At 33.7% G+C, this 27,433-nt stretch overlaps 5 protein-coding genes across 5 annotated transcripts; 3 read left to right on the top strand and 2 right to left on the bottom strand.

The window, feature by feature from the left end:
• The first annotated feature begins 96 nt into the window (after window positions 1–96).
• Window positions 97–8,191, top strand: Tsp_09398 (dihydropyridine sensitive L-type calcium channel family protein). Its single transcript, XM_003371131.1, has 9 exons — window positions 97–180; window positions 410–514; window positions 1,995–2,036; window positions 3,162–3,284; window positions 4,222–4,257; window positions 5,275–5,414; window positions 5,468–5,586; window positions 7,056–7,303; window positions 7,991–8,191. Exons 1-9 carry the CDS (start codon window positions 97–99, stop codon window positions 8,189–8,191), a joined length of 1,098 nt encoding a protein of 365 aa, XP_003371179.1.
• A 703-nt stretch (window positions 8,192–8,894) lies between these two features.
• Window positions 8,895–10,736, top strand: Tsp_09399 (conserved hypothetical protein). The gene is made up of 4 exons (XM_003371130.1): window positions 8,895–8,915; window positions 8,966–9,053; window positions 9,283–10,466; window positions 10,671–10,736. The coding sequence occupies exons 1-4, from the start codon at window positions 8,895–8,897 to the stop codon at window positions 10,734–10,736; spliced, it is 1,359 nt and encodes a 452-aa protein (XP_003371178.1).
• Window positions 10,737–14,476: 3,740 nt separating this feature from the next.
• Window positions 14,477–16,173, bottom strand: Tsp_09400 (conserved hypothetical protein). Its single transcript, XM_003371129.1, has 5 exons — window positions 16,147–16,173; window positions 16,016–16,061; window positions 15,176–15,954; window positions 15,008–15,151; window positions 14,477–14,695 (listed from the first exon to the last, which is right to left on the bottom strand). Exons 1-5 carry the CDS (start codon window positions 16,171–16,173, stop codon window positions 14,477–14,479), a joined length of 1,215 nt encoding a protein of 404 aa, XP_003371177.1.
• Tsp_09401 (Rho GTPase-activating protein 8) lies at window positions 14,996–21,239 on the bottom strand. Its single transcript, XM_003371128.1, has 11 exons — window positions 21,212–21,239; window positions 19,985–20,055; window positions 19,507–19,643; window positions 19,168–19,353; window positions 18,742–18,815; window positions 18,388–18,489; window positions 18,167–18,270; window positions 17,962–18,089; window positions 17,134–17,253; window positions 16,147–16,218; window positions 14,996–15,914 (listed from the first exon to the last, which is right to left on the bottom strand). The coding sequence occupies exons 1-11, from the start codon at window positions 21,237–21,239 to the stop codon at window positions 14,996–14,998; spliced, it is 1,941 nt and encodes a 646-aa protein (XP_003371176.1).
• A 2,666-nt stretch (window positions 21,240–23,905) lies between these two features.
• Window positions 23,906–27,280, top strand: Tsp_09402 (ankyrin). The gene is made up of 12 exons (XM_003371127.1): window positions 23,906–23,947; window positions 24,282–24,413; window positions 24,598–24,943; window positions 25,055–25,125; window positions 25,210–25,355; window positions 25,430–25,533; window positions 25,617–25,741; window positions 25,803–25,928; window positions 26,040–26,317; window positions 26,425–26,502; window positions 26,579–26,708; window positions 26,780–27,280. The coding sequence occupies exons 1-12, from the start codon at window positions 23,906–23,908 to the stop codon at window positions 27,278–27,280; spliced, it is 2,079 nt and encodes a 692-aa protein (XP_003371175.1).
• Window positions 27,281–27,433: the final 153 nt, after the last annotated feature.

The following is a 27,433-nucleotide window of genomic DNA, read 5'->3' as shown; positions in this document are numbered from 1 at the left end:
GTACCTGAGAAAAAAAGCAACATAAATTTAGCTCTTGTTTACTTGTTCGAACATTTATTTCAAATATCATAATGTAGATACTTTATATGAAAATAAATGGATATGCCAAATGGAATACCGTTTACTTCTTTTCACTTGAAAACTATATGCATCCTATTTTATTACTGTTCTGTGTTGTCAGTGCGAAACATTGATGTTTTTAATTTTTTCAAAAACAGGCTTTTGCACTAGGAAAATTTATTTAAATTTTATGCAAAATTTATGATAGTAACTAGAATATTCTTATTCTTATTTGCAATATATGATTAATTGGATATAGCTGAAGTGTCTCAATGAAGGAATTGCACAGCTTATCATGTGAAGCATTGGAAAAAGTTTGATTAAATGCTAAATTTTTACAAAACTTCAGAATTCCAATGGAACAACAGCCATTAATGCGCCAGTTATCCAATCTGACCAGTACAAGTCTACAGTGCGTCAAAAACATACTGAAAATGAATGTTTCAAGAACAAAGTAAGTAGCGAATAAAGTGAGAGCTTTTTTGTTGCTTTTATGCAAATTATTTGTGTATAATTAAGTACAGAATTTATAAAATGCTGATCACAAATCAAGTCAACATCTTTGTAAATGGAAATCATTGTTGTATTGAAAAACAATTTCTGGATGAAATTTGTTTCAGTTTTATTAAATGTGTTGCGTTGTGCTTCCTTTTCGAAACGAGGAAATTTAATTGGACTTGATTTATGCTTGCATCAAGAAATTGCTAAAATCAGCTAAATGATTGCCGCTGAGCCTTTGGTCAGTCGAGTGCTTCATTAACAGTCTATTGCTTTTCCGGCATCACATAACTGAGAGAGACAGGCTAGAATTGCTTTGCACGTGTTTCCACTTCACTCAAATGAAAATATCCATTTGAATTGTTTCCTCTCTTTTTTCTTTACCCTGGAATACTTTTATTCCAAATTATGTTCCATTTCAAAATTCGAACAGTATTATCAGTTTTATAAACGTACAATTTGACTAGGCATTTCAGATATGAATAAGTAAATTTACGCATGCATCATGCAAATCATTGAATCAGTAATTTCAATCAAAATAATTACAATTCGCTAGATCTCGACAAATAGATATCTGATTACGGTAGAAGCAAATGTATAAATAAATATAATTGGTAAAAATTTAAATGAATTCTGCAATACTTTGAAATTGAAATTCGATTCAGGTGATTTCACCGCGTGATTCATTCAATTTTTTCCTCCACTCTTGTGGGCTAAGCTCTAGGCGACCGAGGGTTTGTAGCAGCACCAAACAAGGCACTTTGCAAGCTGGTAAGCCACGGGGGATTTTCATTAAAAACAGCTGACTCAATTAAATGACAATGGTGAAAAGCAAATAGGCTACTGGCCAGAAAATGCTCACGCAGATCACTTTGTGACAAACATGGCGTAATTAACAGAGAAACGAAGGCGAACATGGGCCATGTCAAGTCGGCCGAACAGCTAGCTAGCTAGCTAGCTAACCAGCTATGCTTAAATCGATTTTCCTCTTTTGCGGCATTTGCACGTCGTGTAGTTCTGGTCGTGGTCGTCTGTCGCGCTGCTGCTTCGTCATTCAACTTGTTCCACTATGCTTATGCGACTTGAGATATCGGCAACAGCGACTGTTGAAGCCGCCCACTAAGATCTCAGATCATCATGCAAATTCAGGATTCCCTTTACAATAGATATTTTCTGCCCGATGAGCAATTTTTGACTTCTGATGCTCGTCATTCTTCATATTTCAACCAGTTGTGCTTGGAATTGTTTGCATTGTACATTTTCACTCTACTTTTCTCAAGGTAGAAGAAAGCTAGGCTAAATTTCAATGCACCGTGATACGGTTCAAAAACAGGTGACTCTAAACTATACATGCTATTTTTTACACTGGAATACCGTGGAATATCTTGTTTTCTTTTTTTTGCATATTTAAATATTCCTATTTAATCGACTTTTAGGGTTCCAATGAGTCGACACCATCAGAATCGTGGACAAATGAAGTGCGTGACGCAAAAAAGCGTGAAACAGAAGAACAGGCACGAGCCCAGTTGGAAAGTTCTAAGGTATTTTATTTTTTGAAAATTAATATATTTTAAAAACTTTATTTCCTCAACAGTGTGCTGTTCTATTAGTGCTCTAAATGTTGAGCTAGAATGCTTTTAGTACGCTGCACTTACCACATCTTGTTCAGCCTTGGCTTGAGCTCAAAATATTGAATTTTCCTTTTAATCGGCTTACTTAGTCCCTAGTTGTTGATGACAGGCAGTTGTTATACGTTGGTTTTCTTATACGAGTCGAAAGAAAATATTTCTAAGAAAATACAAATTAAAGTACAAAAATATAGAAAGTACTTGTCAGTGTTGTTTTTAAAAATACTTTTTGTTGGTTGTTTAATGTCCCATCAAATCTGTGAAACTGAATCGTTTCTATTGCTTACCTAGATGTTAACATTTGAAAAGTTTACGTTAATAGATTTTATACAATTGATCATCGCTTAGCAAGACAAAGCTTTTCTAATGCATAATCATACTTATGAGGAAACCAATTGAAAGCATGTGAAACATTGACCGACCTCGTGCAAAACATTCAATGCTCAAACGTTTATGCCTCATTAGCAGCTGTTATGCTATAGATTATAGGTTTCAGCTCGATAACACTGTTTATGATTACTGAAAGCAGTTTGCAACTTTTACACATCAAAAATATTTTCTTTCAAATGATCATCATCATCATCATCATCATCATCATTCATTCTTCAATTTTAATACTCAAATCTTCTGAAAGCAAGCTGAACAACTAGTCTTCATTTGACTATACAAAAGCTTTAGCTTAAGCAGAGTTTTAAAAGTTTAATTATTACTTTTTAAGTTATTTTCCATTTGCAAAATTTAATTTACAATGAAATATTTTTTAATTTTCACTTTAATATAGGCTGCAATTTTTCGCTTGCGTACAATGGATTACTGTGGAATATTTCAATTCAGTGACATACTTGTGCTTTCATTATTTCATTTACAACGTTAACTGAATTGAACAAATTATGCTTTTTTTAAATTTTTTTTGCATTATCTTTATTTACAACAGTTATTACGTTTACGTATTGTTATTATTTTTGATGCTTTTAGTACAAGCCAGTTGCATTTTCTGTTCGAACAAATGTTGCTTATGATGGTTCCGCAGATGATGATACACCAGTTCATGGTCGAGCAATATCCTTTGCTACAAAGGATTATTTACACATTAAGGAGGTGAGAGCATCAATTTCATGCCTGTGTTGTCTGTGGGAAATGTAAAGAATGAATGCCTAAGAAATGTGTTTTGAAAATGTTCAATTTAAGAAATGTTGCTTCTGATCACAACATATGAAACAGCAAATGTAAAAGAGACTGATATAAGATTCACAAATGGAATATTATTAAATCATTTTATAAGCATTACAATTATAATATGAAATGAACGTGTTTAGTCCGTTCTGATTATAATTAATGAATGATACGGAACACAAAAATGATTACATAAAAACAAGTAGAATGCAGATTTTATTGAAATTAAAAAAATATTATTTTTTTTTATTAGGTTAATTGATATTCGTTTAATTATTTTAGAAATTTAGTAATGACTGGTGGATTGGAAGGCTCGTAAAGGAAGGCTGTGAGTTGGGCTTTATTCCATCTCCAGGTAGATTGGAATCGATGAAATCATCGACACATTATCGGCCGAAATTATTGTATAGAATTAACATATGATGCCATATTATTTATAAAACAAAATAATGCATTAATAGCACGCATCACATGACACCAAATGCAAGCGCTCAAAACTTGGAAACTGCTGGAACTGGCTCGACTCCTTCAACACCTGGTAACAATAACTCTATTTATTCATGTCCGTTAATTATTTAACAGTAGATTAATGATGTAGTTTTTATATTAATGAAATCATTAATCGGAAACATAATCAATGGAAGCAATTATTATTTCAAATTATTTATATTTTGAAATTTACTATATTTTTATCGATCGTGCAACGTCATCTGTGCAAAACAAATTTCTTTCAACATATAGAATTTGAGGAGAAAATAATTGTATAAAAGCAATGCTAGCCAAATATTTCGAAATTCAGGGGCTTTTCCCAGTTAGATGATGACTGGAAATTAATAAGAAAGAAATTGCGGATATTTTGCAGGCCATTTCAGAAGCTAGAAAATTAATTGCTGTAGAGGTAAATAATCTCAATGCAGCTTTATTATTATTATTCAGTTGAATTTTTACAGTTGATAAATAAGAGAATTGTGTTTTTCAATTTGTCGTTTTAAAAGCCAATAAAAGTAGAGCGTAATAATTAGTGAGCTTAGAAAGCTATGCATGACACAGACATCAACAAAAAAGAAACTTATGAGCAATTGCGGAACGAGCAGATAACAATACTAGGCACGCAAATTTGTAATAATGCGCATATTGATCAAAAAATACGTTTAAACTATAAACAAACTGGAGAGTAGTTCAATATAAGCAGGTTCTTTCAATCAATAATATTAAGTTGCTCATTTATCAGATATGATTAGCAGATTATAAATTATACTTTCTCTACAACGTACAGAAAATCAACTGAGCAATCAACTGTTTATGCTGTGTGATCAGTTGAAAATCTTTGTTTTTTCAATATTTCCAAATTTAAATGTTATTTTTTATTCGAATTTTCAGTGATTTAATAGGCATTTGTTTCAAAGCTTTATTCAATGCACCATTCGATTACGTGACATAATATACTAACTGATAAAAGCTAGCTCGTTATTTATACGAGTATTTTTTTCTCTTAACTTATTTTTTGTGGGATTTAAATAACCGTAAGAATTGAAATTTATTATAAATTAATTTTATGAATTAGAAAAGACACTCCGTGAGACTTGGCACAGAAGCGCAATAGTAATGATCACACGTATGTAATATTTTTAACGCAGTGTGCATATAATCTTTTGAAATGTAATGTAAGTTGTTCGGGACATTTTTACATTTTGTAAAACGAAGAAATTTTAGAGCGTCTAAAATAATATCTACCTATTTCTTCCGTAGAACGTTATCCTAATGAAGGTGCAAATGAAGAATATGATCAAATGAATCGTGGTAAAAACTTTTTGATGATGCCAACTGTTTCATCAAAGGAAAAGAAAATGGCTTTCTTTCGCAAAGTGAATTTTTTTCTGGTTTATTTTTGTCCAACTTATGATTAAACTTTTAGCAAGAAGCGTCCCAAGTATACGATGTAGTGCCTTCAATGAGACCGGTAGTGCTTGTTGGACCTTCGCTGAAGGGATATGAAGTGACAGATATGATGCAAAAGGCTGTGTTTGATTTCCTAAAGCATCGTTTTGAAGGAAGGTGCGATAACTTTGTTTTCATATCTGTACAGATAACAAAATGATTTAATTTAGGATAATTATTACAAGGATAACAGCAGATATTTCATTGGCCAAAAAATCTACTTTGAACAATCCTACGTTGAAGAAAACTTTGATCGAACGGGGTAACTCTAAGAGTCCTTTCACTTTGGGTAAGCATTTTAATAATTCATGAAAACAATTCAAATATTACTGTACAGTGTACTGTACCTATGCTTTTTTTATATACCATGCATACATTAGGGAAAATTTACAGTATGATTTAAAGACTCTCTCTCTCTCTCTCTCTCTATATATATATATATATATGGATGGATAGATTTTCGTTGAAAATGAAATTGAAAATGTCAAAAACGTAAACAGGGTTTGTTAATTAATTTTTCATAAGCAGGTGAAAAGAACATCAACATTTCTGTCAATGATTTATGAGCTATGATTTATAAGCAAAGCGCATGCTAGAAATTTGCCTACTTTGCACACAAAATTGATCTTTTCTGGAAAGATGAATAAGCATTCGTTGTTTGTTTATTCACTTTCGTGTCAAGTCACTATTTTTGTTGTAAAGTACAGTATGTACCTTTGTACAGTATGTTTAAAAGCTTTTAATGTGATCTCTGTCATTCCAAATTTATAATGCTAAAACAGATGGAATTAGTTAGTAAATAAGCATTTGTGTTGATCGAATTTCATTAATGCAAATGTTATGAAATGGACTTGATTAAACATAATTTTTTTTAACTAAATGTTTAAACTCAAAAATATTTTTAATAAAAATGAATCCCAAAGAGCAGACAATTCTACAATTTATTTGTTCGTTTAATATGAAAAAATTCCTTTTATTATATGGTGAGCAATCAAGCCAGATAGGGCGATTGGAGAAAATCAATTCTGCTTTTTCAAAAATGACTAAATTTACGATTGAAGCCTTTGCCAGTAGACGTCCTCAAATTATATAATCTGGTAGAATAAGTTAACTGATCAAAATCTATTGCATTATTCAATTTGCATTAAAAGCGGGATATTAAAACGTTTGATCATCACGCATTGATTGAATTTCTATAAAGGGTAAGATTAGATAGAATTCTCTGCTTGAGCGTTCTTAAATGCACGTCCTTTATGGATATAAAAATCTATTTACTGCCATCCACTCTTTGGACTGTCATTATATGTCAGTGCTTGAAATATTAACATGAAAATCGGGCAAATTTTATGAAGACGTAAGAAATAAATTTTTACTTAACTTGACAAACTTGTCTAAAAGCAGCTGTAATTGTCTCATCTTTTCTATCCTATTTTCTATCCATCCATATATATATATATGTATATGTAAAGCTTCCAAGTGAATCATTTAAGCATGTGAATTTTCTTTCAAAATATTTTTCAACTGCCAATCTCTTGAATAAAAAAGGCCCACTCAGTGTGACATTAAGATAATGAATGATATGAGCAAAATTTGTAATTTTGCAACGAAAGCGAAAGTATCAACGCAATTTAAAAATCTACTGAAAATAACAAATCAATATAAAAGTTGTCAAATAATTATTGCAATGCTTTTTATGAATTTATACCAATGATAAATGCTTGATGGAATTGTTTTTCAATAATTTTATATTGTGTGCAGCAGAAATACAAACAGAAATCGAACGCATTTTCGAGCTATCACGGTCAATGCAGCTTGTCGTGCTTGACTGCGACACGATCAATCATCCATCTCAGCTGGCTAAAACGTCACTAGCGCCAATAATCGTCTATATAAAAATTGCTTCACCGAAAGTACTTCAACGACTGATCAAGTCTCGCGGAAAAATGCAAGCAAGAAACATGAATGTGCAAATTGTAGCGGCAGAAAAGTTGGTGCAAAGTCCACCGGTAATAATCGTTTTTCAGCTAATTATAATTGTATAATTGGACGTGGAGAAAATCATGTCAAGCTTTAATACTTACTAATAAATGATGATATCACATGGCATTCATGTTAATACAGAAAATTTCTTTTTAAAAGCAGGAAATAAATATTGACAAATTACCACATTGAAGTAAATGTTAAAATTGAAAAATGTCTAGATTCAACTCTGATATAACGTGAAATGTTGCTATTAAACGAAACAGTTTTGTGCCAATGAATGAGAAATTTTTAAAGTACTGATTTTTTAACGGAATTATCAAAAAATGGCATTTCATTATAACTCAGTGCTCTGTGCTGAGATGGAAAATTTTAAATTTTTAAAGAAAACAGCCGTATTTCGTAAAATTTATAAAATGAAACATGTACAATTATTCATAAACATTCCAAAGTACTTTATTACATGCAAACTGAACTGTGAATTTATTGCATTTTTTTAATTTAAAAATTCTACCATTTTATTACATTTTATAACTTGTATTTATTTTGTCTGTTGTATTTGTTTTTGAATTTGTCATATTATACGTATGTATTGTACAGTATAATGAAGTTTAACTTTTTAGGAACTGTTCGATGTTATTCTTGACGAGGTAATTGCTGCAATAAAATTATATTTATGCAATTCGTAATTTGAGTTATAAAATTTGTTGCAGAATCAACTGGATGATGCGTGTGAACATCTTGCCGAATACCTCGAAGCTTATTGGCGAGCTACGCATCCGCCGGTAAAGAGCCCACCTCAAATACGCCTGCATCGTACTGTGCCAAATCCGGAAGACGTTCGACCATTTTCCGGTTCATTGTGCAGAAAAAGCTTGCAACCATCAACCAGCGAGAAATTTAGTAACGTTTAATTTTGACAATTTCAAGAAGCTTCAATTCATTAAATCTAAAATATTTTATGATCTCTCTCTCTCTCTCTCTCTCTAATTTTCACATTTCAGTCGTTTCATGTCGAGCATATGCACATACAAAGTGAAAATTACAATAAATTTACTGCTTTAAGCAAATAATTGCAAAATATTAAAAGTGAAAACATTTCTATAAATAAAAAAATGTAATTAATTGTGAAATTTATTCACAAAAATGTTTACAATATATACTTTTCAATTTTAGTTCATGCGGTTTCTAATCTTGATAAGCTATCACAGAATTCATCACAGTGAATACTGTACTTCAAGATCGAGTGAGGACTTTTACATAACTTTGGAATTTGTTCTTCTTCTTCTTCTTCTTCTTTTCTTATTTAAATAGCTAACCGATGGATTACAGTTTACCGTACAATCTAGGTTTGTCTGTATGGGCTAAATGTGCTACTTTTATTTAGTGATTGCATCCTTGAAACTGCAGAGTTCGTTAATTACGGTATAAGATAGAAAACTAGATTAAAAGTCCTTGTTTTAAACGTACAAGAAAACGCGACATACATGACATTGGAGCAAACAAGGTCGCATTTCATTCTATCACTATTTCTAGCCTTGCAATTTCTTCATCTTTCAAATATGAATCTACTGCAAAAATTGTCCATTTTTTCTCTCATCTTGCTTGCTATTTCAAATGGCTTTAATGGAAGAACAGGTAAATTGTTTTTTAACTTTCAGTTGGAAATTTAAATGTAAACTATGCAGTATTTGAATAATCATTTTAGACGAGCAATTTCAGTAATAATACAACTTTTGCCAACACAATGCTTAGGTTGGCATGGATTACAATTTCGTACTTTTTTCACTATAAACAAATAGGATCACAAATTGAATCAATTCTGATGTACAGCGCCAAAAAATAATAATAATAATAACGGTCTCAAAATTGAACTTCACTTAATTATCGAACGTTTCTTTCTCATTTTTTACAACACCATAGTTCAATTCACTGTCCATTGGAATGTTCGTTTGAGACATATGAGAATGAAGGAAAATAACCTTTTTAATAAATTCAATTTCAGTTCCAAGCAGAATGGAACTGTGCAGACGCTTTCAGATGCCTGCTGCTTGTGAAAGCATTGATGCTGCTGAAATTAAGAAGCCATCAACAGTCGCAGCACGTTCACCGAGCACAGACATCGCTAACTACTGCGGCAGAAATCAGCCGCATTATATCTATTTTTGCGTAGAAAAGAATGTTGCAGGTTCCAAAGAACTAATTGATCGATTCTGCAAGGCATACAGAATATCTTGCAAAGTTCAGCATACTGAAGTGCAATCAAAGCCTGACTTACCAGTTACTGCAGTAGAACATTTGCCTCCTGAACAGTTAGCGCATATCTGTGAAAAGTACAAAGCAGTTGCGAATAAAATATGTACTGGCAATGAAAATTCCCAGTTTCATCAACTTTGCCAACTTTATCGTACAACATGTTTGAGCAGACAACATCCTCAACTGCAATCCCTTTCATTCGACAAGCAAGAAATGTGCACAAAATACGCCCCTATAGCTAACCAGGTTTGCATAGGAACTGTTCCATCAGAATACGTAGAAGTATGCCAACTGTATCATCGTAATTGTGGACGACCTACTGTTTTTCAAAGCCCTCTACAATCACAGCCCCAATCACAACCACAACCACAACCACAACCACAACCAAGATTAACTGTGCAAGCTCCATCGGATGAACGGTCATTACTCTGTGAAGAGTACATGCCAATAGCCAAGCAGCTGTGCACCGGAAATGAAATTGGTCAGATTAGGGACGTCTGCAGCAAATTCAGACGTAGCTGTGCATTGAAAAAGCCAATGTTTGGTCCTCCTACTCGTGGCTTCCCAATACCAGTCACCCATTCCGCTTTAATGCCCACTACAATTGTTGGACCAGAGTCAATTTCCCCGCATCATTTCATTTATTGTGCGCAACATATAGGTGCATTTGATTCAACGTGTTTAAAACAGATTCCACCTCACGATTCAGCTTTTTTTTGCCTCTCGTATGCTGATAAATGCAGTCGAAGACAACTGGTACCTGCTGATTCAAAATTGGCTTCACTCCTAGGCAGAGACGCTTATCCAACGTTGACTTTGCATGACCAAATTAAAATTGCTCAAACCAGGAGCATACTTTGCCAACAATTTAAAGATATATCCGAAACTGCTTGTGCTGGATATGAACGTCCTGAAGCTCGCCACTACTGCAACGTATATAGAATGTTTTGTCTCAACTGACAGCCATGAAACGAATAAAAAACGCTTTCCTTTGCCTCAATTTAAATTGTTGTCAAATGCTTTTTTATAGAAGCAAAGTTTTCAAACTGAAATTTTTGCACATTTGCACTTTTCAGCTTGTTAATGCATTATTATTGCATGCTTGTTTTTTAAAATTTATTCACATAGTTTTTTCAGTACGAGTGGATTTTATACGGTACATTTTTTGGCAGAAATGTAGTGCTTTTAACTGAAGAATTATAGACCAGTTAATTGAGCGTGACGTGACCAAACCCGATTAAACATTGCACAGTCGTGCTGTATTTGTAATATCTGCTGAGCAGAGAATACACGGCGAAATATTGCGAACTTAATTGCCGACTTTTCAACCAATATTGTAAGATAGATAGATAGATAGATAGATAGATGCAATATTGATGAATGTAGAATTTGTAAAAGTTTGTACTTTTTTACTTCAGCCATCACCATCACATGTTTATCATAGTTTATTGCAAAATGTTTGTTAGCCAATTTATAAGTACAAGTTCAGCATGCAGGATTCAGTTTTAAAGTCAATTCCAAGTAGCACGATCATCGAAGACAACAGTTTCAAAATAGCCATTTTATGCCACAGCCTAGTTGTTTTGACAGTGTCCAGTGACGGCGTGACGTGTATTCTTGCATTTCCGGAATAAAATGTTCTGGCGTTTCAATTCTCACCAAAGAAAAGTTTTCTTAATAAAAGAGCGTAATTTATTAAACGAATAACAACCCAGTTTTGAATGTCCGTCGCTCTGTCCCTAATTTTGCACCGGTTCAAAGCAGTTGGGCATATTTGCGTATCTGACAGCTATTCCAAAGCGAAAATTTTCACTCATGTTATAACAGTGAAAAATGCACATGTCCGTTAAACTTACATTCATATTGCTGTTTTTTTGCAATCACATCTGCACCAGTTTGTCACGGACAGGTAAGCACATCAATTTTTATAATTATTTTGTAAAGAATTGTAAAATGACACCACGAATTACAATGTTTTATTTCTTATTAATTGCATGACACGTTCTGAGCTGTTTCAGAGATAGTTTAGCTGATAAGTGATTTTGTCAGTCTTGAAAATTGCTGAAAGTCATCAATTTAAATAGGCCCAAAAGGAAATTCAGCTACAGGCGGTTATCGGTGTAGCAGAAGTGCTGACTGCTGAAAGCAGAGATGAAAATGAGAGAGATTAGCAAAAAAGTAATCAAATGAATCCTAATTGTAAAACAAATTACAAAAAAGATGATGGATCTGCAGAATATGTGATGAAAATCAAATTTAATTAAAGCACAATACAGGATACTTAAACTAGAAACATTGTGATTTTCTATTTCAAAAAATAATAAAACTTTCTTCATCAGTCAAAAAATTGCTAAAGAAAACCTCTTTTCTGGATTCAGTTGTTTAAAGAGAATTTATTACAAAAAGGGATGTAAAAATTTAATGGATTGCTGATTTCAATACTGTTAAAGCATTTATTTGTTAGTGCAAAATGTTTTGCACAAATGACTTTCTTTGTTCATCCAGTGTCTCTCTCCACTATTGTCCTCATAAGATAATTTGCAAATTTCAATCAAATTAATTACGTCATCAATGCAATTTACTAAAAATAATTGCAGTTTAAAAAATTTCATAATTTAAAACTTTAAAAACTTAAGCAGATTCAAAATCTAGGTTTTTAAACAAGTATACGTTTGTACAACAGGAAAAAAAATATCTGATATGGATGTCTTCGTAGTAAAGAATTAAGATTTCAGTTGCAAGTGTAATAACAATATCAAATATGAGTATACACTTTTGTACTTTGAAATGCAACATATCCATATCAATATTACTGATTAGATAATGGATATATGATCCTTTTTTTACAGTACTACATACGCATGATCGTTTTAATAACATCAGTGAAATTCATCAAAGCTTACAGTAAATTTATTTACAGTAATTTTGCTTATTTTAAATGTGAATTTATAAATATTTATGTTTTAAACTGGTAATATACTGTTTTCATGATTCACTATTGTCAAAAGATTTTAGATAATTGCTAAATTTTAATTAAATCTGCTTAATTGCTTAGCTGTCACAGAGAGATAATACTGCGATGACAAATAAGGTGCTCGAATTTAAATACTTTGTCAAATGAACAATTCCTTTTCTATAAATAGACGTTTATTGTATTGATAGGAATAAATACACTTTTATTGATTGATAAAATTATTAATTTATTGCGTTGATTGCTTTTATTAGTACAAAATTATTACAGTCATAAAGTAGCAAAGGGAGAATTGTCAATCGACCTAATTCAGGTATAGTTGTAACATTAAGCACCTTCTATTATTATTTAAAACCATTAAACATATTTACCCAACACTTTTACTAAATATGATGCTTCCTAATATATAGCAAAACAAATTTATCAAAATTAAATTGTTAAAATTTAAATTGAGCGTGAAATTCAATAAATTTATCTTTCATACTATAAACATAATATGAACATGTAATTTCTATTGAAAAAAGTTATTTGATGTGTTCGCATTATTTTTTATGTTTTTAATTAATGATAATATAATGATTTCAATAAAGTTAAAACGTTGAAGCATATTAAATGGAGAAAAACAGACTGCTTCAAAATTTCGCTACATTTATGCTTCAGCATTAGCAAGAGATGATCTTTGCAAAAGGTTTCACACCATGGCTGCGTGCAGGGCTGCTGACGCCACATTTGACAGCCACAAGACTGAAACGATGCCCGCAGAAAAGAAAGCAGTAGTTGCCAGTGGAAGAAAAGTTTCATCTGCACAAAATTATTGTAAGAATTATCGAACACATTTTGTTTATTACTGCAAAGACAACATTGCAACTTCATTGACTGATGATGTTCGCTCATTTTGCGATGCATACAGTAAGTTTTGTAATATTGGTAGCGTGCCCACATTGGATGCAGCTTCCTTAAATTCTCAAGACATACAACAGCAAGTTTCACAAATGTGCTCAAATTATCAGCATTTAGCTAGCCGTTTCTGTACTGGAAAAGAAATTGGCAGAGTGAAGCATTTATGCGATCTGTATAGGGTGTATTGTTTAAGAAATCAGGGCGAAGCGGCCACCACTGCTTTGCCTTTATCTGCAGGAACTGGAATCTTCCAATCTGTGAACAGTACGGAAGAAGCAATGTATTGTTCCAGAAATAGTCAAGCTTATGTGCAGTATTGCTATCAACGTCCTGCAGGGAAGACAGTTCAGTTCTGCAAAACTTATGCACAAAAATGTCCCTTGCCCAAAGAAGGCACTCAGATGCTAAGTCTAAGAGAAGGTGAGCCGAGTTCAGTGGTCACTTCTGGAAATCTTTTCCTCCAACCTGGAATCGACATTTCTTTACTGTGCAGCCAGTACCGCCTTATTGCTGAAAGGATTTGTACTGGTTACGAAACACAAAATGTTCGACAATACTGCAATCTGTATCGTGTCTATTGTCTCAACCAGAGGCCATTCCCCATTATTGATGGCAACATTGGTGTGACAACAGATGCATGGGGTGTGAGTGGCATTCCTTTTTACCCGTTTAATCCACAAGGAGCAATAGGTGGAGGAAGACGAGTTGGAATAGGATTTGGAGATTGGGGAGCTCGTGTCAGCGACCAGAAAGGTGTTTCTGATTTTTGGGATCAAGGACGGGTAATAAACGCAAACTGGCAACGTGGAATATATGGACCTACAAGAGGATGGGGTGTTCCTTTGGTTGGCATTGGAGGCTTCCGAAGCAATGTGGTTAAACTGGGTGGTTTGGCTGCTCCAGCAGATTGGGCCGCTCTTCGTTCAGGTGGGGTGCCACCGCCGACTTTGGGACTGGTGCGTCCTGGCTTTTTACCATTTTCCGGTCCAACTGCTGTTGGGGCACCATCGCCGACGTCACTTTCTCCACTTGGACAGACCCCTCAGGGAGCTGGCCTGGCGGGTATGTCAGGTCAAGGGATGTCTGGTCTTGGCGGAATTGGCATTGGGCAATCAACGGGAATTGGAATTGGAAATACACCGATTTTTGGTACTAGCTCCGGAACAAGCATCAATCCACTTGGAGGAATATCATCTGGTAGAGGTTGGGATGCGGCTGGTATTCGTGGTTTTTCTGGAACTGGCGTCGATTTCGGTGGACTACCGTTTCTTAGAAACATTGGATGACCACACTGAACCAAATTTATTTAAATATTACACACATATGTATATATGTACTGGGTAAAATTGCAAACTCTTTCTGTTTTCTTTTTGTGCGTAAAAAAATGTACTTGTGTAAAATTTGGGAAAAAGTAGCTATTATTAGCAATGACAAACAAGTATATTTTATTATGTGAAACAACGCAAATGCATATAATGTAATATTTCCTGTCAAAGTCAAAAATGCCAGAAAAAATGTTAAACAATGATGAATGATTGAAGTAGTTCAAAGAAAACGTTGCACTTTTTATAATGCAAACTTTACACTGCATTCAGAACTTTACCATTGCATCCATAAACTGCCAAGCATTGTCACAGAAGATTTCGTGCCCATTAGGTACAGCAGTAATAGGGACTTGTTCTTCAACCGAAGTCATTATGTGATTCAATATCTCGTTTGGAACCGTTTTTACCAGGAGCCATTTCAACTGAAATTCAAATCTGTTGTTAACCCGAGGCTCTTTGTCAGCGTGTCGACAGTAGACGCCAGTGAGCATTTTCGCGACACCACGAAAGCAGTCACTTACATTCAAAGTGACTAGCAAGTAAACTGAGCAGTTGAATGCGGCACGTTCATTGAAAATGATATTCAAACAAGCGATTATATCTTCTGTTGGCCACCATAAGCCGAATTTAACAGACAGTGCAATTTCATTTTCATTTTGTGCCCTTACCACAAAAAATCGAGTGCTTCGCATCACTTCATCAGTTATGTGCTTCATGTTGTTATAGAAATGGCCATAACCTTGAAAAAATGCGTACTCAAAATCATTGAAAATTTGATTACGATGAATAATCGGACGCCACGTCACTGGGCATAAATTCTGATTGTCGATCCTATTTCCGGCTACTCTTCCGCCAGGCGCGTTTCTTATTTCACGATACACTTGCGGAAGATAATTTTCGTTTAAATGATGCATATTCACATTTTGCATCGGCATTACAAAATTCGGTATCCATGGTGTCCACCCACCTAATGGTTGCCGCCAATTTGTGTTTGTCGGACATGTGTTGCGTACGATGATGTCGGTATTGCTTGGTTGCTGGTTTTGCAAAGACACGACGTTGTTCACCATTGGTTGCAAGCCGTTGTTTTCATCAGCATGCGGTGGAACTGATGGAACATTTTCAGGAGAAGGGTGTTTTGGTAAACAAAAAAATATCTGTCTTCTCGGATCTTTTCGTGTTTCACTGAATTTGTTACCGCATATTTTGCAAAGGAAGTCATATTCTAAAAGTGATCCGGTCAACAGACATAAATTAGTGGTGTAGCAGAGGTATTTTTTCGTTACCCTTTATCGGATCTTCGGATGCATTAGCCACCGCATGACAGGAAAACTTACAATTAAAATAGAAAAAAGTAAATTAAATCAAATGCATTTTTTCACGAGCGTGAATTGTAATAAAACTACTACTATCTTACCACCAAAAATTCTCTGTTTTGCTGCATGTGTTCGTTTTTCTTCGATCACAGTGTGTAGATTTTAATGCTAAACTGAAAGTAAACTATTGCAAAAACAAACGAGAAAAAACAACCCAACTGTTGAGCCGAACTGTGCTAACAAAATATGCTTGTCAAAAACTTTTATTCAAAATAATGAATATTAATTAAAAGCATTATTTCGTCTTTTCCAAGTTTAAGTTTATTTGTATTGTTTTTTTTTTTAATTTTTCATAAGATTAAGAAATTTTTATTTTTTTCCAAAAACATGCTTCTAACCCAATTAAGCATGATTATTGAAATATATGCATAATGAAAGTTTTCAGTGAAAATTAATCTTTCAAATACATTAAACTAATTAGTATAAATAAAGAGGATAAAAAAAGAATAAGGAAAGAAACGCACAGCCATCGTACCGTTTATCAAATCTGAGCAGAGAGAGGAGTAGTGTCACCAGCAGCAGCAGCGGAGCAGCGCAACTACTGAACTGCTGTTGATTTCGTCATCTATCTGACAAGCAAGCTAGCTGCTTTTTCCGACCAATAAAATATGCCGAACAGTCTTATTTATGTTGTATTTTATGCATAAAGCTGAAATGTAATAAAAAGAAAATTTTTTTCTGCCAATGTCATGTGACCAAAGAATAAAATTGAAAGAATTGTTGTTGAAGGAGAAATTATAAATTGAAAAATTTTTTAAAAAGAAGCAACATCTGAAGTTCAGTTGTCATTATTTAAGTTTCGGTTCGTAAGCCGTTTTTGAAAAGCAGACAAACGCCAAGCAATCTCATGACGATTTGTCTCATACAAATAAATCAAAGCAATAATTCATAAACGAGACGATGATAATCATTCCACGTTTTTCTCTTTTATGTAGTATATATATATATATATATATATACTACATATATACATAGATATGTTGTTTGTCGGAAGTAAATTTCAAAAGCCAACTAGCCATCTGGCTAACAACAGTAAAAGAGATTTTTCAACTTGACTGACATGTCGATTCGCAGTATGTGCAATGGTGCGGTGCAATGGAGAATGGAAATATTGCTTCCGAACTTTTCCACTGACCAAACAACGCCAGCTGCAAAAGTGCCAATTCAACATTAGCAGTCGTATGATTTTTGCATTTGTTGAAGTAAAAGCAAAATAAAATGATACATTGAATGCAAATTCAACAATTACAATTGTTGCTGATGGGAATAAAATTTTCAATTTAATAAAAAAAGAAAAAAAACTTTCTCTCTCATATGCATACATACAATTCACAAAATTTTTACTTTTTAGATTTTATCAATGTTGCTATTACTGTTTGTTCTGTTCAACTGTTTTGCAAACAGTATAATAAAATGTTGCTTCTTTAACTTTCCCCTTACTGACTTGACTTTTTTCATTGTTCAGAAATTAAAAAAAATTTTTTGAACACTTATAGAAAAATATGTGTTATATAATATAGTTAGCTTCGTTTTTTGAAAAAACTTCCTTTTCTTAATTCATTCTTTTATATATTTGAAACAATTTTTATTAAAATATGAATAATTTATTCAGTGCAATTTAATAAATAAACAAAACGTTGACCCCAAATCTCCATCCCAATAAGACAAAGTGAAAAATTAATATTATTGCATTGATTAAATGGACGATTGAATCAGTGATCGTTATCTTTCATCATCATCATCATCATCATCGTCATCGTCATCATTAGTATTAGCATTAGCATTGTCGTCATCATTTTCATCGCTTCACTGGTGATGAAACAAATATTTCCGTCGAATTCGCTATAAGCCGGTACGTGAACTGGGTAAGCTGATACATATTTCCCATTGAAACTTGCTGATCGGCCGACCAAGCTAAATTTGGTCCAAAGACAATGGCCAAATTGGATGCGTTCATCAAATTAGCCGAGCTTCTATCGCATACCTGAAAACCAAAAAAACAAGTAAATATACGGTAAGCTTCCTCTTTTATTTCTCTAATTATTGAAGCACTTCACTCACTTCATTCAAAAATTCAATCAAATACTTCAACAGTGTATAATTTTCTTTCGGTAACTGTTTGAGCAAATCTCTGATCTTTTGTGTACGTTCATTCGGTGGAAAATCTGCAACAAAAAATATCATCGAATAAAATCTGAAATTTTAATAAAAACCAACAACAAAAAACCCCATCAGTATCAACTACATCGGATTTGAAATTCAACATTGACATAATGACTCACTCTGCAATTGCATGATGTCACCGTAAAGGTGATGCGTCATCACTGGCTCAGATAATTCTCGGAGAAATGTTTTCAATAGAACGGCACTTAGATGAACATGGTCTGGATATAAATAAGTTACTGATATGCCTATTTGAAAAAATATCAGCAAATAATAATTTAAAAAAAATAACAATATTGCAAAGACAGCAGAGAACCTCGATTAATTTTGTCTTGCCATGTGCGTAGCTCTTTTACGCTAACCGACCTTCGGAACAGTCCTGGGGTCAACATGCCTGAAGTTTCAAATTTGTTTCAATATGCAGATTTGTATAATCATTAGCTTGCTCATGGAAATCAAACACTATTACTCACCATGCTGACGTAGAAAAGTTACAGTATCATGTACAACTGGCGGCAATGTTGACTCAGGATGATTGCGCATTATGCTGCAATGTAGTTTATAAAAAAATGAACAACATTATCGAAATCATTACAATCCAACATATATACGTATATAAATTAACACGTACTACTGCAAATTAACACCAAATTGTTGCGTTGGTAAGAAAGGCGGTATGGTTGACGCATGCACCTTACAATTGCTTTCTTGCAAAAGCATTCGATCATGTCTATTATGCATAAAAATAAAGATCACTATAAAACAACAACAGCAGCAAACTTTCCAAGACCAACTCTCATTCATTCATTCAAAGATCAAAAACAAAACCAGAGAAAAATTGCATATATATTTTGATGAATAAATAAAATAATGGAGAATAATTTGAAATAAGCTCTCACTCTTCAATTTCTTTAGGTATCACCAATTGATCACAATGAACATATTCTCGCAATTCGTGCAGATAATTGACATAACAAATCTTTTTTTCAAATTTTGAACTGACCAACGGTTTGAAAATGGTCCACATGAATTTCACCAAACGAGTTGGATGTACAAGAATCAACGATTTCAAATTTTTTTTAAATCTGAAACAACAAATTTATTATATCAAATTGCATACTAATAATGAACAAATGTACATGTTTGTTTAATAAATAACATTCATTACGAGAATGATTCTATTCTTGATTATTTTGTACATGAGATATATAATTTTTTTTAATGTAAAGAAAAAAAACTTTGCCTTCGATCCAGTGCGCGATATGTGCGAATAAGCCAACTGATCGGCGGTCGAGTGAAACTTTTCCGTCCATAATGGAAATATATAATAGTATAGTCTTGGTCTACAAACCCGTCCAAAGTGTGAATGATATATCTGAGAAAAAAGAAAGAAAGATAAATAGATAACATTCAAGTTGTAATAATAATAATAATCATAATTATAAATAATACTTCAAGAAGAGCTCATAGTCGAACAAATCGGTTTGTGGAAGCCGAAAAGCGAAAAATACAATCACTGGTCGACCTGCTCGATCATTCCCAATAACATCGATGATATCATAACGGGATACATTTTGAAAATGGTCCAAAATGTGGTCGTCAGTTGGTGAACCGAGTTCAAGTTCGAAATTTTCATCCCTTTGCAAATAATTTTCGCTCGATCGATGCGAAGAAACAGCATCTTAAAGTGGTCACTTCAACACACAAAATCTTTACCTCTGCCGATCGTTTACCTTCTATCAAATCCGATGGAATCAGTTCATCATCCGCGAATGGTTCTTCTGGTTCTACAAAATCCACATCATCTGCAAAATTGCCCTTCTCTTGTTCCTTGTCTTCTTCTTCTTCTTCTTCTTCTTTGGTATTCATATTCAATTTTTCTCACTTTGACAACAGCTGAAATTAATAAAAAATGTTTCTTCCATACATTACAGTTTAAAAATTTTTTTATTTTTCGACAGTTTCAAAATTGTTACACGCATTCACATTGAACTAGCCATTCATGACGTCATTCACTATACGGAATACAGGCAGCTTTGCAATCAAGTTCATCGAATCGAACAACTTTTGCTAACGATGATTCTTTTTGTTTTTTTTAAATAAATTTTCAACATATGTAAAATAAGATGTAAAATTTCAACAGAAATTTGTTTCAGATGCAAACGAAACAGAATTTTCATCAATTGTTCTTGAAAATTGATCATAGCAGCAACTTTTTAGCATACATTTCACATGATCAGAATCAGTTTACAACAGCAACTGTTATTTTTCGAAACAGACTGTGAACTTTTTCCCATCACATAGTGCTGTAAATTTTTTTTGCTTAATAAAAAATAAGCAATTTTATAACTTTTTTTACTGTGCGCTTTAATGAAAACTTTTCATCCCGTAATATTCAAAGATTTGTCTGTTTATCTTTGAGCTTCTTATCTCTCTCCCTCTTATCAAGCATTATCATGTCGGTATAATTAACCACTACAGACTATGATACTTGAACAACAGTTCAGCTGATTATCATCAATCTGCTTCGTCATTTAATATTACAATGCTTGCAATTATTGAAAATGGGTTCGTTTTGTGTACAATTTCTGAGTGTCATTACGTGATTATTATTAAATTAAATTAAATTTTAAAAATTGCATTAAATTTTTTTCTGTAGAAGATTAAACACGTTAAAGCAATAAATAAATTGTATTTCATTTTATTGATATAAAAATCACAATAAGCGCTACAGTATCATATTAACCATCAAGTATGTTTTTTAATTGTTACAGTTTGCATTTTTAATGCGGATGTAATGGCAACAGTTTTGTCCAACTGTCAATTTATCAGCGTGATATACTTATTGGAAGATGATCATAAGATGTTTAATCATCACTGTCGAATAATTGTAATGATTAAGCGCTGTTTTTATTTCGATAATTTGAAAAAAAGCGCACTTACTTTTTTGACTGTTACACTGTAATGCCATCCATTTCACTGAAAATATTTCACTTCTTTTTATTTATAATTCACAACATGAAACAGTTTGATAAAAATAATTTAAATGAATAAATTATTGTTGTGACTAATTATAATATCGTGATTTTAGGCAGAAAGTCCGCATATTGAAGCAGTTAATCAGTGTTCTGCTTTTTATGTTTCTTGTTATTCAGTAAATTATTTGTCAGGATTTCTTTTTAAAACAACATACTTTGTCTATTAAGTATAAAAATGTCCTGACATACTACACCAACGTGATTTAAATTAAATTAAGCCACTACGCCATAGTAAATATTCTGAGATTTTTTACTGTTGAACACGAATATTATTTCCGGATAACTTGGCTAATATTACTCGAAATTTCATTTAAAAGAGAATAATAAGAACAACTAGAAGAGAATGACTAGATTTAATAAATTTCCAAAAATTTTAAAATATTTTAATGATTCATTTTCAACTCAATACATTTATTTCATAACACACTTTAGGGCTTATTTTCAAGCAGTAATGAAATAGGTGTCATTGAAATGATTATTTGCACCTGTAACTTGTTTCCAGTTCTACAGTACGATTACTGTAATTTTTCTTTTCTGTAATTTTGATTTATCTTTTTTATTTGGTCACTTTTGAATATTCAATTTATTATTTAGAGTTTTGCTGTTTTTAGTTTGAACGAAGTTTAATCAAATTTCTGTTATATCTCACAATTGTGAATTTTACATGAAATGACAAAACCATTGTCCACCATTGTAACGTGATCGTATCAGTTGCAGAGGTTTTTCAACTTCATCTTGTATTGTGTGCCAAAACAATGTATTATTTTCTAAGGTAAGTTTGAAAGCATACATTTGTATATTCAGTATGCAGATCACTGTTCTGCATTTTTTGTCTGTTTTACTTTTAAATTAATTTTGTTTATTAATGGGACTGCTATTTTGATGACTTTGTAACACGGACAGCTTACTTTTGCCAATTTTTTTGGCATGAAATTTTAAACTTATTTTAAATAGTCTTGCTTTGTCATTTGCTTGGGTTGTTAATTTTTCTATTTGTGCCTGTTTGGTTTGGTACATTTCATTTGAAAATTGTTTGTAAAAATTTATAGTAATTAGATCAGGATGGAAGGGAGTATTTCATGTATGGGAAAATTTTTGTTAGTACTGAAAAACACTTTTATTTGATTTTGACTGGAATTGGGCGGGGTCGAGTTTGCTTAGCAAGTGCCTATCATGTATCAACACTAGAAATGTACAGTATACACGAAATGGTTTGACCTGGCGGCTTCAGTTTTCAGTGCGTTCGTGATGAGCATTTTTTCTTCATTTCTGTTTTCCAATTAGCTGATTAGCATAGGTTTGCATTCTTTCATATTTTTCTTTTATTGTGCAAAAGCGATTTGAGTAAATGTAATAAATTTTGTTTATTCATTCTTTTTAACCGGATTTGAAAACAACAATGTTCCGAATTTTCATCGCTACGTCATCCGCTCGTTAGTAACAACGTTGGAAAATTATTTTCAAATTACACGCCGGTTGCATGGAAGTATATATATATATATGTATTTATATATTTAAACGAAGTGTTCACATGCGAAAAAGTCGATCCTATCAATTGACATTTTTTAGCCAAGTTGTGCATGCATGCTTTATGAGCTTTTTCGCATTTTACTTGTTGTGCAAGTCTTCCCGGTTCCGGAGTGGTTGTGCTTTTCTGATTGTATGAAATGAATTTATTTGTTCGAATCGATTCACTTGACCAGGACTAAAAAGCGAATTGTCGCAGTCAGTTCATTTAATGAACCAATTGTTCGTAAAGTGTGTACTTTATATGCTGCTGGTCTAGGTTTGAGCTGACTAAGTTTTGTTCCAACAGCTGACATTCTGCTAAACTGCTGCAATGCTGCAAATAGTGAAAAGTAAAATTTTCAAGGTCAGGAATTTTTATATTTGTACTCTGTTTGTTTGTTTATTTGTTTGTGTGATGTTGTATTCTATTTTTTTCTATTTTTATTTTGAGACTGATAGTGACAGGCAGTGTTGATGTTCGACATTTTTTTCAATTAAAAATAAATTTAAAAAAGTGAATAAATAGGAAGTTTTCCTTCCCATTTTTCTGTATCTTTTTATTTTGTGAAAATAATTTCTTCCGTCTTTTTGAACATCCGACGTTGTTGTACGCATGCAGAGGTCATTCTGTGTTTATTTCCGCTGCTGCAGTATTTTAAATTTTATTCATTCTTTACATTACAATTGATTGGGTCGGTAATGTTTTACACGAAGAAATATTTAAACAGCAGTTTTATGCGCAAAAATATGTTCAATTTATTGGTAGTTGATTACATTGGAATTTATTTTATACAACCAAATTTCGACAATTGGTGATTTCTTTTCAAATTTGTTTTTCAATACCAAAAGTTGGTTGGCCAAAATTGATTTTTCTTCCTTTTTTTTATACTAAATTCCGTATTCAATGCATTCAATTTTCTGTTTGAATAATTTCGTTGTTTTCTTTAATTTCCAAGGTTTAAAACTTCTATATATTGTATATATTTGTGGTGAGCAGTTTGGCGGAAAATTATTTTGGTCCATTTTGAAAATTTTTCTTTACAGATATATATATATATGCATACATAATAATACTTATGTATGTATTATTATGCACTGTCGCTTTCATTTCCACTGTCGTATGCAGCTGAAGGTGATTGTTTGCTATCTTTTGAATTTTCAAAAATTGATTTCTTTTTACTTTTGCTCGACGCGTTCCCATTACTATTCAGCATTGTTCATTTGTGGCTAAATTAGCCGGTCGATTTTCTAAAAATTTTTTTTATTAGTTTTGAATCGCATCTAACTGCAGCAGTTCATTATCGCCGGCTGTAAATTTGACCAGTTTTATCTGGTGATGATAGTTTTCCTTTCGCTTTTCAAATTCAAGTTTGGAGAATTGTAAAATTGTTATTTTATTGATTTTCAGGTTACATATATCATTTTGAATCATTGTGGTCATTGTTTTTTTTTATTTGAAATTTTAGTGTGAAAATGAAGTTGTGATTTTTCAGTCACGAATCCAGGTGATTTTTGACGCTTTTAAGAATGACGTGAGCAAGTTTTTCAACACATCATGCATATTTGAATTAGCCGTTGTTGATGTGACAGCTGACTGCGTAACTTTACTGCAGTTATATTTTTACTTTTTCAATGGAATAAGTTGATTTGATTTGTTGGCAGTAGATTTTTTTTCTATTTTTATAATCAAGTAGTTGTGCCGTTGTAATTTTGTTGGAACAATACGTTTGAAGTGCAGTTGAAGTATTTTGTAAGCCAGTTGATGTTGTTGTGCTTTTTCAGGCCAAGTACAGACGCTCGAGACCCGGCTTGAGCCGGCGTTTGGTGCTGATCGACAGGCATTACGAAGTTGGAGACGATCCAATGGAACACGCAGACCTTATAGCCGAACTGCCGCTTATAGAAAAGCTGACCGCTTTGGAGCGGATTCAGCTGGCCAAGCAACGCCGGGCGTTGCAGTTGATGCGATGGCAGGAACGTGAACGACGCTTCCAACTGGATAGTTCTTATTCGGCGTCGACGTCGTCTGCCTCGTCTTTGGCTTCGTTGAAAGCACGCAGACCGAAGATTCAGTTCAGTCACGGCACCATATTGTTGGAAGCAACCCAGCGTCGTGATATACAAGAAGGTAATATTATATATAGCAGTTTTGGGCAAGTGAGATTAAAAAAGCATTTCACTTATTCTTCTTGTTGATCATGTTGATGATTGGTTTAAATTTTACTTTGTCCATTTGCAGTGAAACAGCTTCTGGTAGATGGAGCTGATCCGAATTCGCACAACGAAGATGGTTTGACCGCTTTGCATCAGGTTGTTGTCCATTGAATGGTTTATTGTTGTCAGCTTGGGTTGTTTCTATATTCTGTTTTTTGTATTTTCAAAATATATTTTCAGTGTGCCATTGACAACGACGAAGAGATGATGCAACTTTTGATTGATTTCCACGCGGATGTGAATGCTCGCGATTCAGAACTTTGGACCCCTTTGCACGCGGCTGCATGTTGTGGTCACATAAACACCATGCAGTTGTTGATCAAAAAGTTCTTCTTCTTCTTCTTCTTCTTTTTTGAATTGTTTTCAACTGATAAATATATTCGTTTAATTGTTCTTGTAGCGGTGCTGCACTTTTGGCTGTAAATTCCGATGGCAACATGCCGTATGATATATGCGACGATGAAGCAGCTTTGGATTACATTGAAACCGAAATGGCCAACCGAGGTGTGTTGGAAATGGAAGATTTTCGATTCAGCACAATTGAATGATATTCATTTTTTTGCTACCTTAACTTATTTATTATTCAGGCATAACACAAGATGATATTGACGAAGAGCGGCTGTGCAACGAGCGTAACATGCTGGATGACATGAGAGCGTTGTACAACCGCGGTGGCAACATGGACCAAAAAGACAAACAAGGCGCCACTTTGGTAATTTCGACTTGTCCATTTTTCTGCCAGTTTAATTCCAATTTGAAGTTGTCACTTGCAGCTCCACGTTGCCTGTGCCAATGGCTACTATTCGGTGGCAGAATTTTTGTTGGAATGCGGAGCGTGGGTGCATGCCAGGGACAACGACGGTTGGCAGCCAATTCATGCAGCATCCATTTGGGCACAAGTGTGTTTTGTTTTGTTTTTTTGTAATTTACCCACCGTATATGCGATATATCTTGAAATGAGACGACGATTCGGTTGCTGTATTACTTTTTTTGCATGTATTATTTTATAGCCGGACTTAATTGAGCTGTTGGTTCAGTTTGGAGCCGATATAAACGCCAGAACTAACTCCGGTGAAACTCCGTTGGGTAGGATATGGAAAGATGTTTTTCTGTTGTTTTCTCCTGCAGTATTTTTTCTGCTGAAATTTGTGCTACTGGTAAAATGTTCTGTTTCGATAGATCTTTGTGAAGATGAAACTACGAGAGGTGTGATTTTGACTCTTCAAGTCGAAGTACATCGTAGGCGGTTGCTGACCTTTGCTCGGGACAGTAGACGCATGTCCAAAAGGTAATTGTGATTAATTTTTATCTTCTTTTTTCCTTCAAAATTACTTTACCGTTTTATTATATTGATTGATCTGTTGTTTCATTTGACTTGCTGTTGTCTTTGTTAAGAAAAAAGCCTTGCTCAAAGTTTGAATCACCCGCCGTCACTGTAAACGTGGCCACTCCGGAAAGTCGGTTCTCGTCCACGTCAGTATTTTTCTTTATGAATTTTAATAAAAAAATTTTTTTAAGAAAGGAAGAAAAAAAAATTTTTTTTTTTCAGGAGAAGCGCCGTACGTCGAATGAGCATAAGGGATCGTTGTGGAGTGACACTGGCTCGAGTGGAGGCAAGACGTGAAGCTGCCGTATTGAGAAGTTGGAGCTTCGGCGAAAGTGACACTGCTATTGCTCAGGTGAGCGGTGGATTTTATTTAATTTTTTGAGCGTTGTGAAGCGTTGGATATTGATTTTTGTAAATTTTCAGGAAACTGCTGCGACAGCTAAAGGAGAAGGGGAGGAAAAAGCCGCTGAATCAGCTTTGGTTCAGCAGATTGTCGACGAAGATGCTGTGAAGTGTTCGCCTACGAAACAGAAGCAGGATGGAGCTGGTACGTCGGCAAAACTTTCACACGATAACAACTCTGCTGACGGTGGAAATGAGCCGAAAGCGATTAATGAAGCGGGAAGTTCGAAATCAGCCGTCCAGTCTAATGCGGCAAATGCTGGTAGTGGTGGTGGTGGTGAAAGTGAGAAGATCCAGAAAGAGGCGGCAAAGGTGTCGTCGTCGGTAAGACGCAGAAACGCCAAGCAGAAGTTTGTCGACGAGCGTCGACGATCCGATCAAGGTTCCACAAAGGGTTCTTCACCAGCGAAATCAGTTTCCACGTCTGTCGGTTCGGAAAATTTGGTTCCAATGAAGCTTTCTTCAACCAAAAGCACAAAACCATCGAAACTTTCTCGGTTACGCTGCTGCGCGATTAGCTAGCTAGCTAGCGGACTTTTGCAAATTCTTTTCTCACTTTAATTCTTAGGTGGATGGTTGGAAAAGAAATGCTGCTTTTTTTATATTATTATATTTTTTATCTTGTCACATTGACGAATGACTAGTCAGTAAGTAATTTTATTACGTCCCCCCCCC

Source organism: Trichinella spiralis, assembly GCF_000181795.1.
Source record: "Trichinella spiralis strain ISS 195 chromosome Unknown Scfld9, whole genome shotgun sequence".
Taxonomy (NCBI): domain Eukaryota; kingdom Metazoa; phylum Nematoda; class Enoplea; order Trichinellida; family Trichinellidae; genus Trichinella; species Trichinella spiralis.
Note: the sequence above shows the minus strand (reverse complement) of the source record. Positions and strands in the feature narration are given on the sequence as shown.

What these genes read in the sequence shown, in the direction of transcription:
- Tsp_09398 (XM_003371131.1), top strand. Translation starts at nt 97, where the DNA reads ATGGATATGCCAAATGGAATACCGTTTACTTCTTTTCACTTGAAAACT. An exon ending in ATGAATGTTTCAAGAACAAA is followed by an intron (nt 515 to 1,994) that starts GTAAGTAGCGAA and finishes ATCGACTTTTAG; the next exon opens with GGTTCCAATGAGTCGACACC. An exon ending in AGTTGGTGCAAAGTCCACCG is followed by an intron (nt 7,304 to 7,990) that starts GTAATAATCGTT and finishes AATTTGTTGCAG; the next exon opens with AATCAACTGGATGATGCGTG.
- Tsp_09399 (XM_003371130.1), top strand. Translation starts at nt 8,895, where the DNA reads ATGGCTTTAATGGAAGAACAG. An exon ending in TGGCTTTAATGGAAGAACAG is followed by an intron (nt 8,916 to 8,965) that starts GTAAATTGTTTT and finishes TAAACTATGCAG; the next exon opens with TATTTGAATAATCATTTTAG. An exon ending in TTGGCATGGATTACAATTTC is followed by an intron (nt 9,054 to 9,282) that starts GTACTTTTTTCA and finishes ATTCAATTTCAG; the next exon opens with TTCCAAGCAGAATGGAACTG.
- Tsp_09400 (XM_003371129.1), bottom strand. Translation starts at nt 16,173, where the DNA reads ATGCAGCAAAACAGAGAATTTTTGGTG. An exon ending in AAAACAGAGAATTTTTGGTG is followed by an intron (nt 16,062 to 16,146) that starts GTAAGATAGTAG and finishes TTTAATTGTAAG; the next exon opens with TTTTCCTGTCATGCGGTGGC. An exon ending in ACGCTGACAAAGAGCCTCGG is followed by an intron (nt 15,152 to 15,175) that starts GTTAACAACAGA and finishes TTTGAATTTCAG; the next exon opens with TTGAAATGGCTCCTGGTAAA.
- Tsp_09401 (XM_003371128.1), bottom strand. Translation starts at nt 21,239, where the DNA reads ATGGCATTACAGTGTAACAGTCAAAAAA. An exon ending in TGATTGAATTTTTGAATGAA is followed by an intron (nt 18,090 to 18,166) that starts GTGAGTGAAGTG and finishes TTTGGTTTTCAG; the next exon opens with GTATGCGATAGAAGCTCGGC. An exon ending in AAAACAGAGAATTTTTGGTG is followed by an intron (nt 15,915 to 16,146) that starts GTAAGATAGTAG and finishes TAACAAATTCAG; the next exon opens with TGAAACACGAAAAGATCCGA.
- Tsp_09402 (XM_003371127.1), top strand. Translation starts at nt 23,906, where the DNA reads ATGCACTGTCGCTTTCATTTCCACTGTCGTATGCAGCTGAAG. An exon ending in ATGCAGTTGTTGATCAAAAA is followed by an intron (nt 25,356 to 25,429) that starts GTTCTTCTTCTT and finishes TTGTTCTTGTAG; the next exon opens with CGGTGCTGCACTTTTGGCTG. An exon ending in AGTAGACGCATGTCCAAAAG is followed by an intron (nt 26,318 to 26,424) that starts GTAATTGTGATT and finishes GTCTTTGTTAAG; the next exon opens with AAAAAAGCCTTGCTCAAAGT.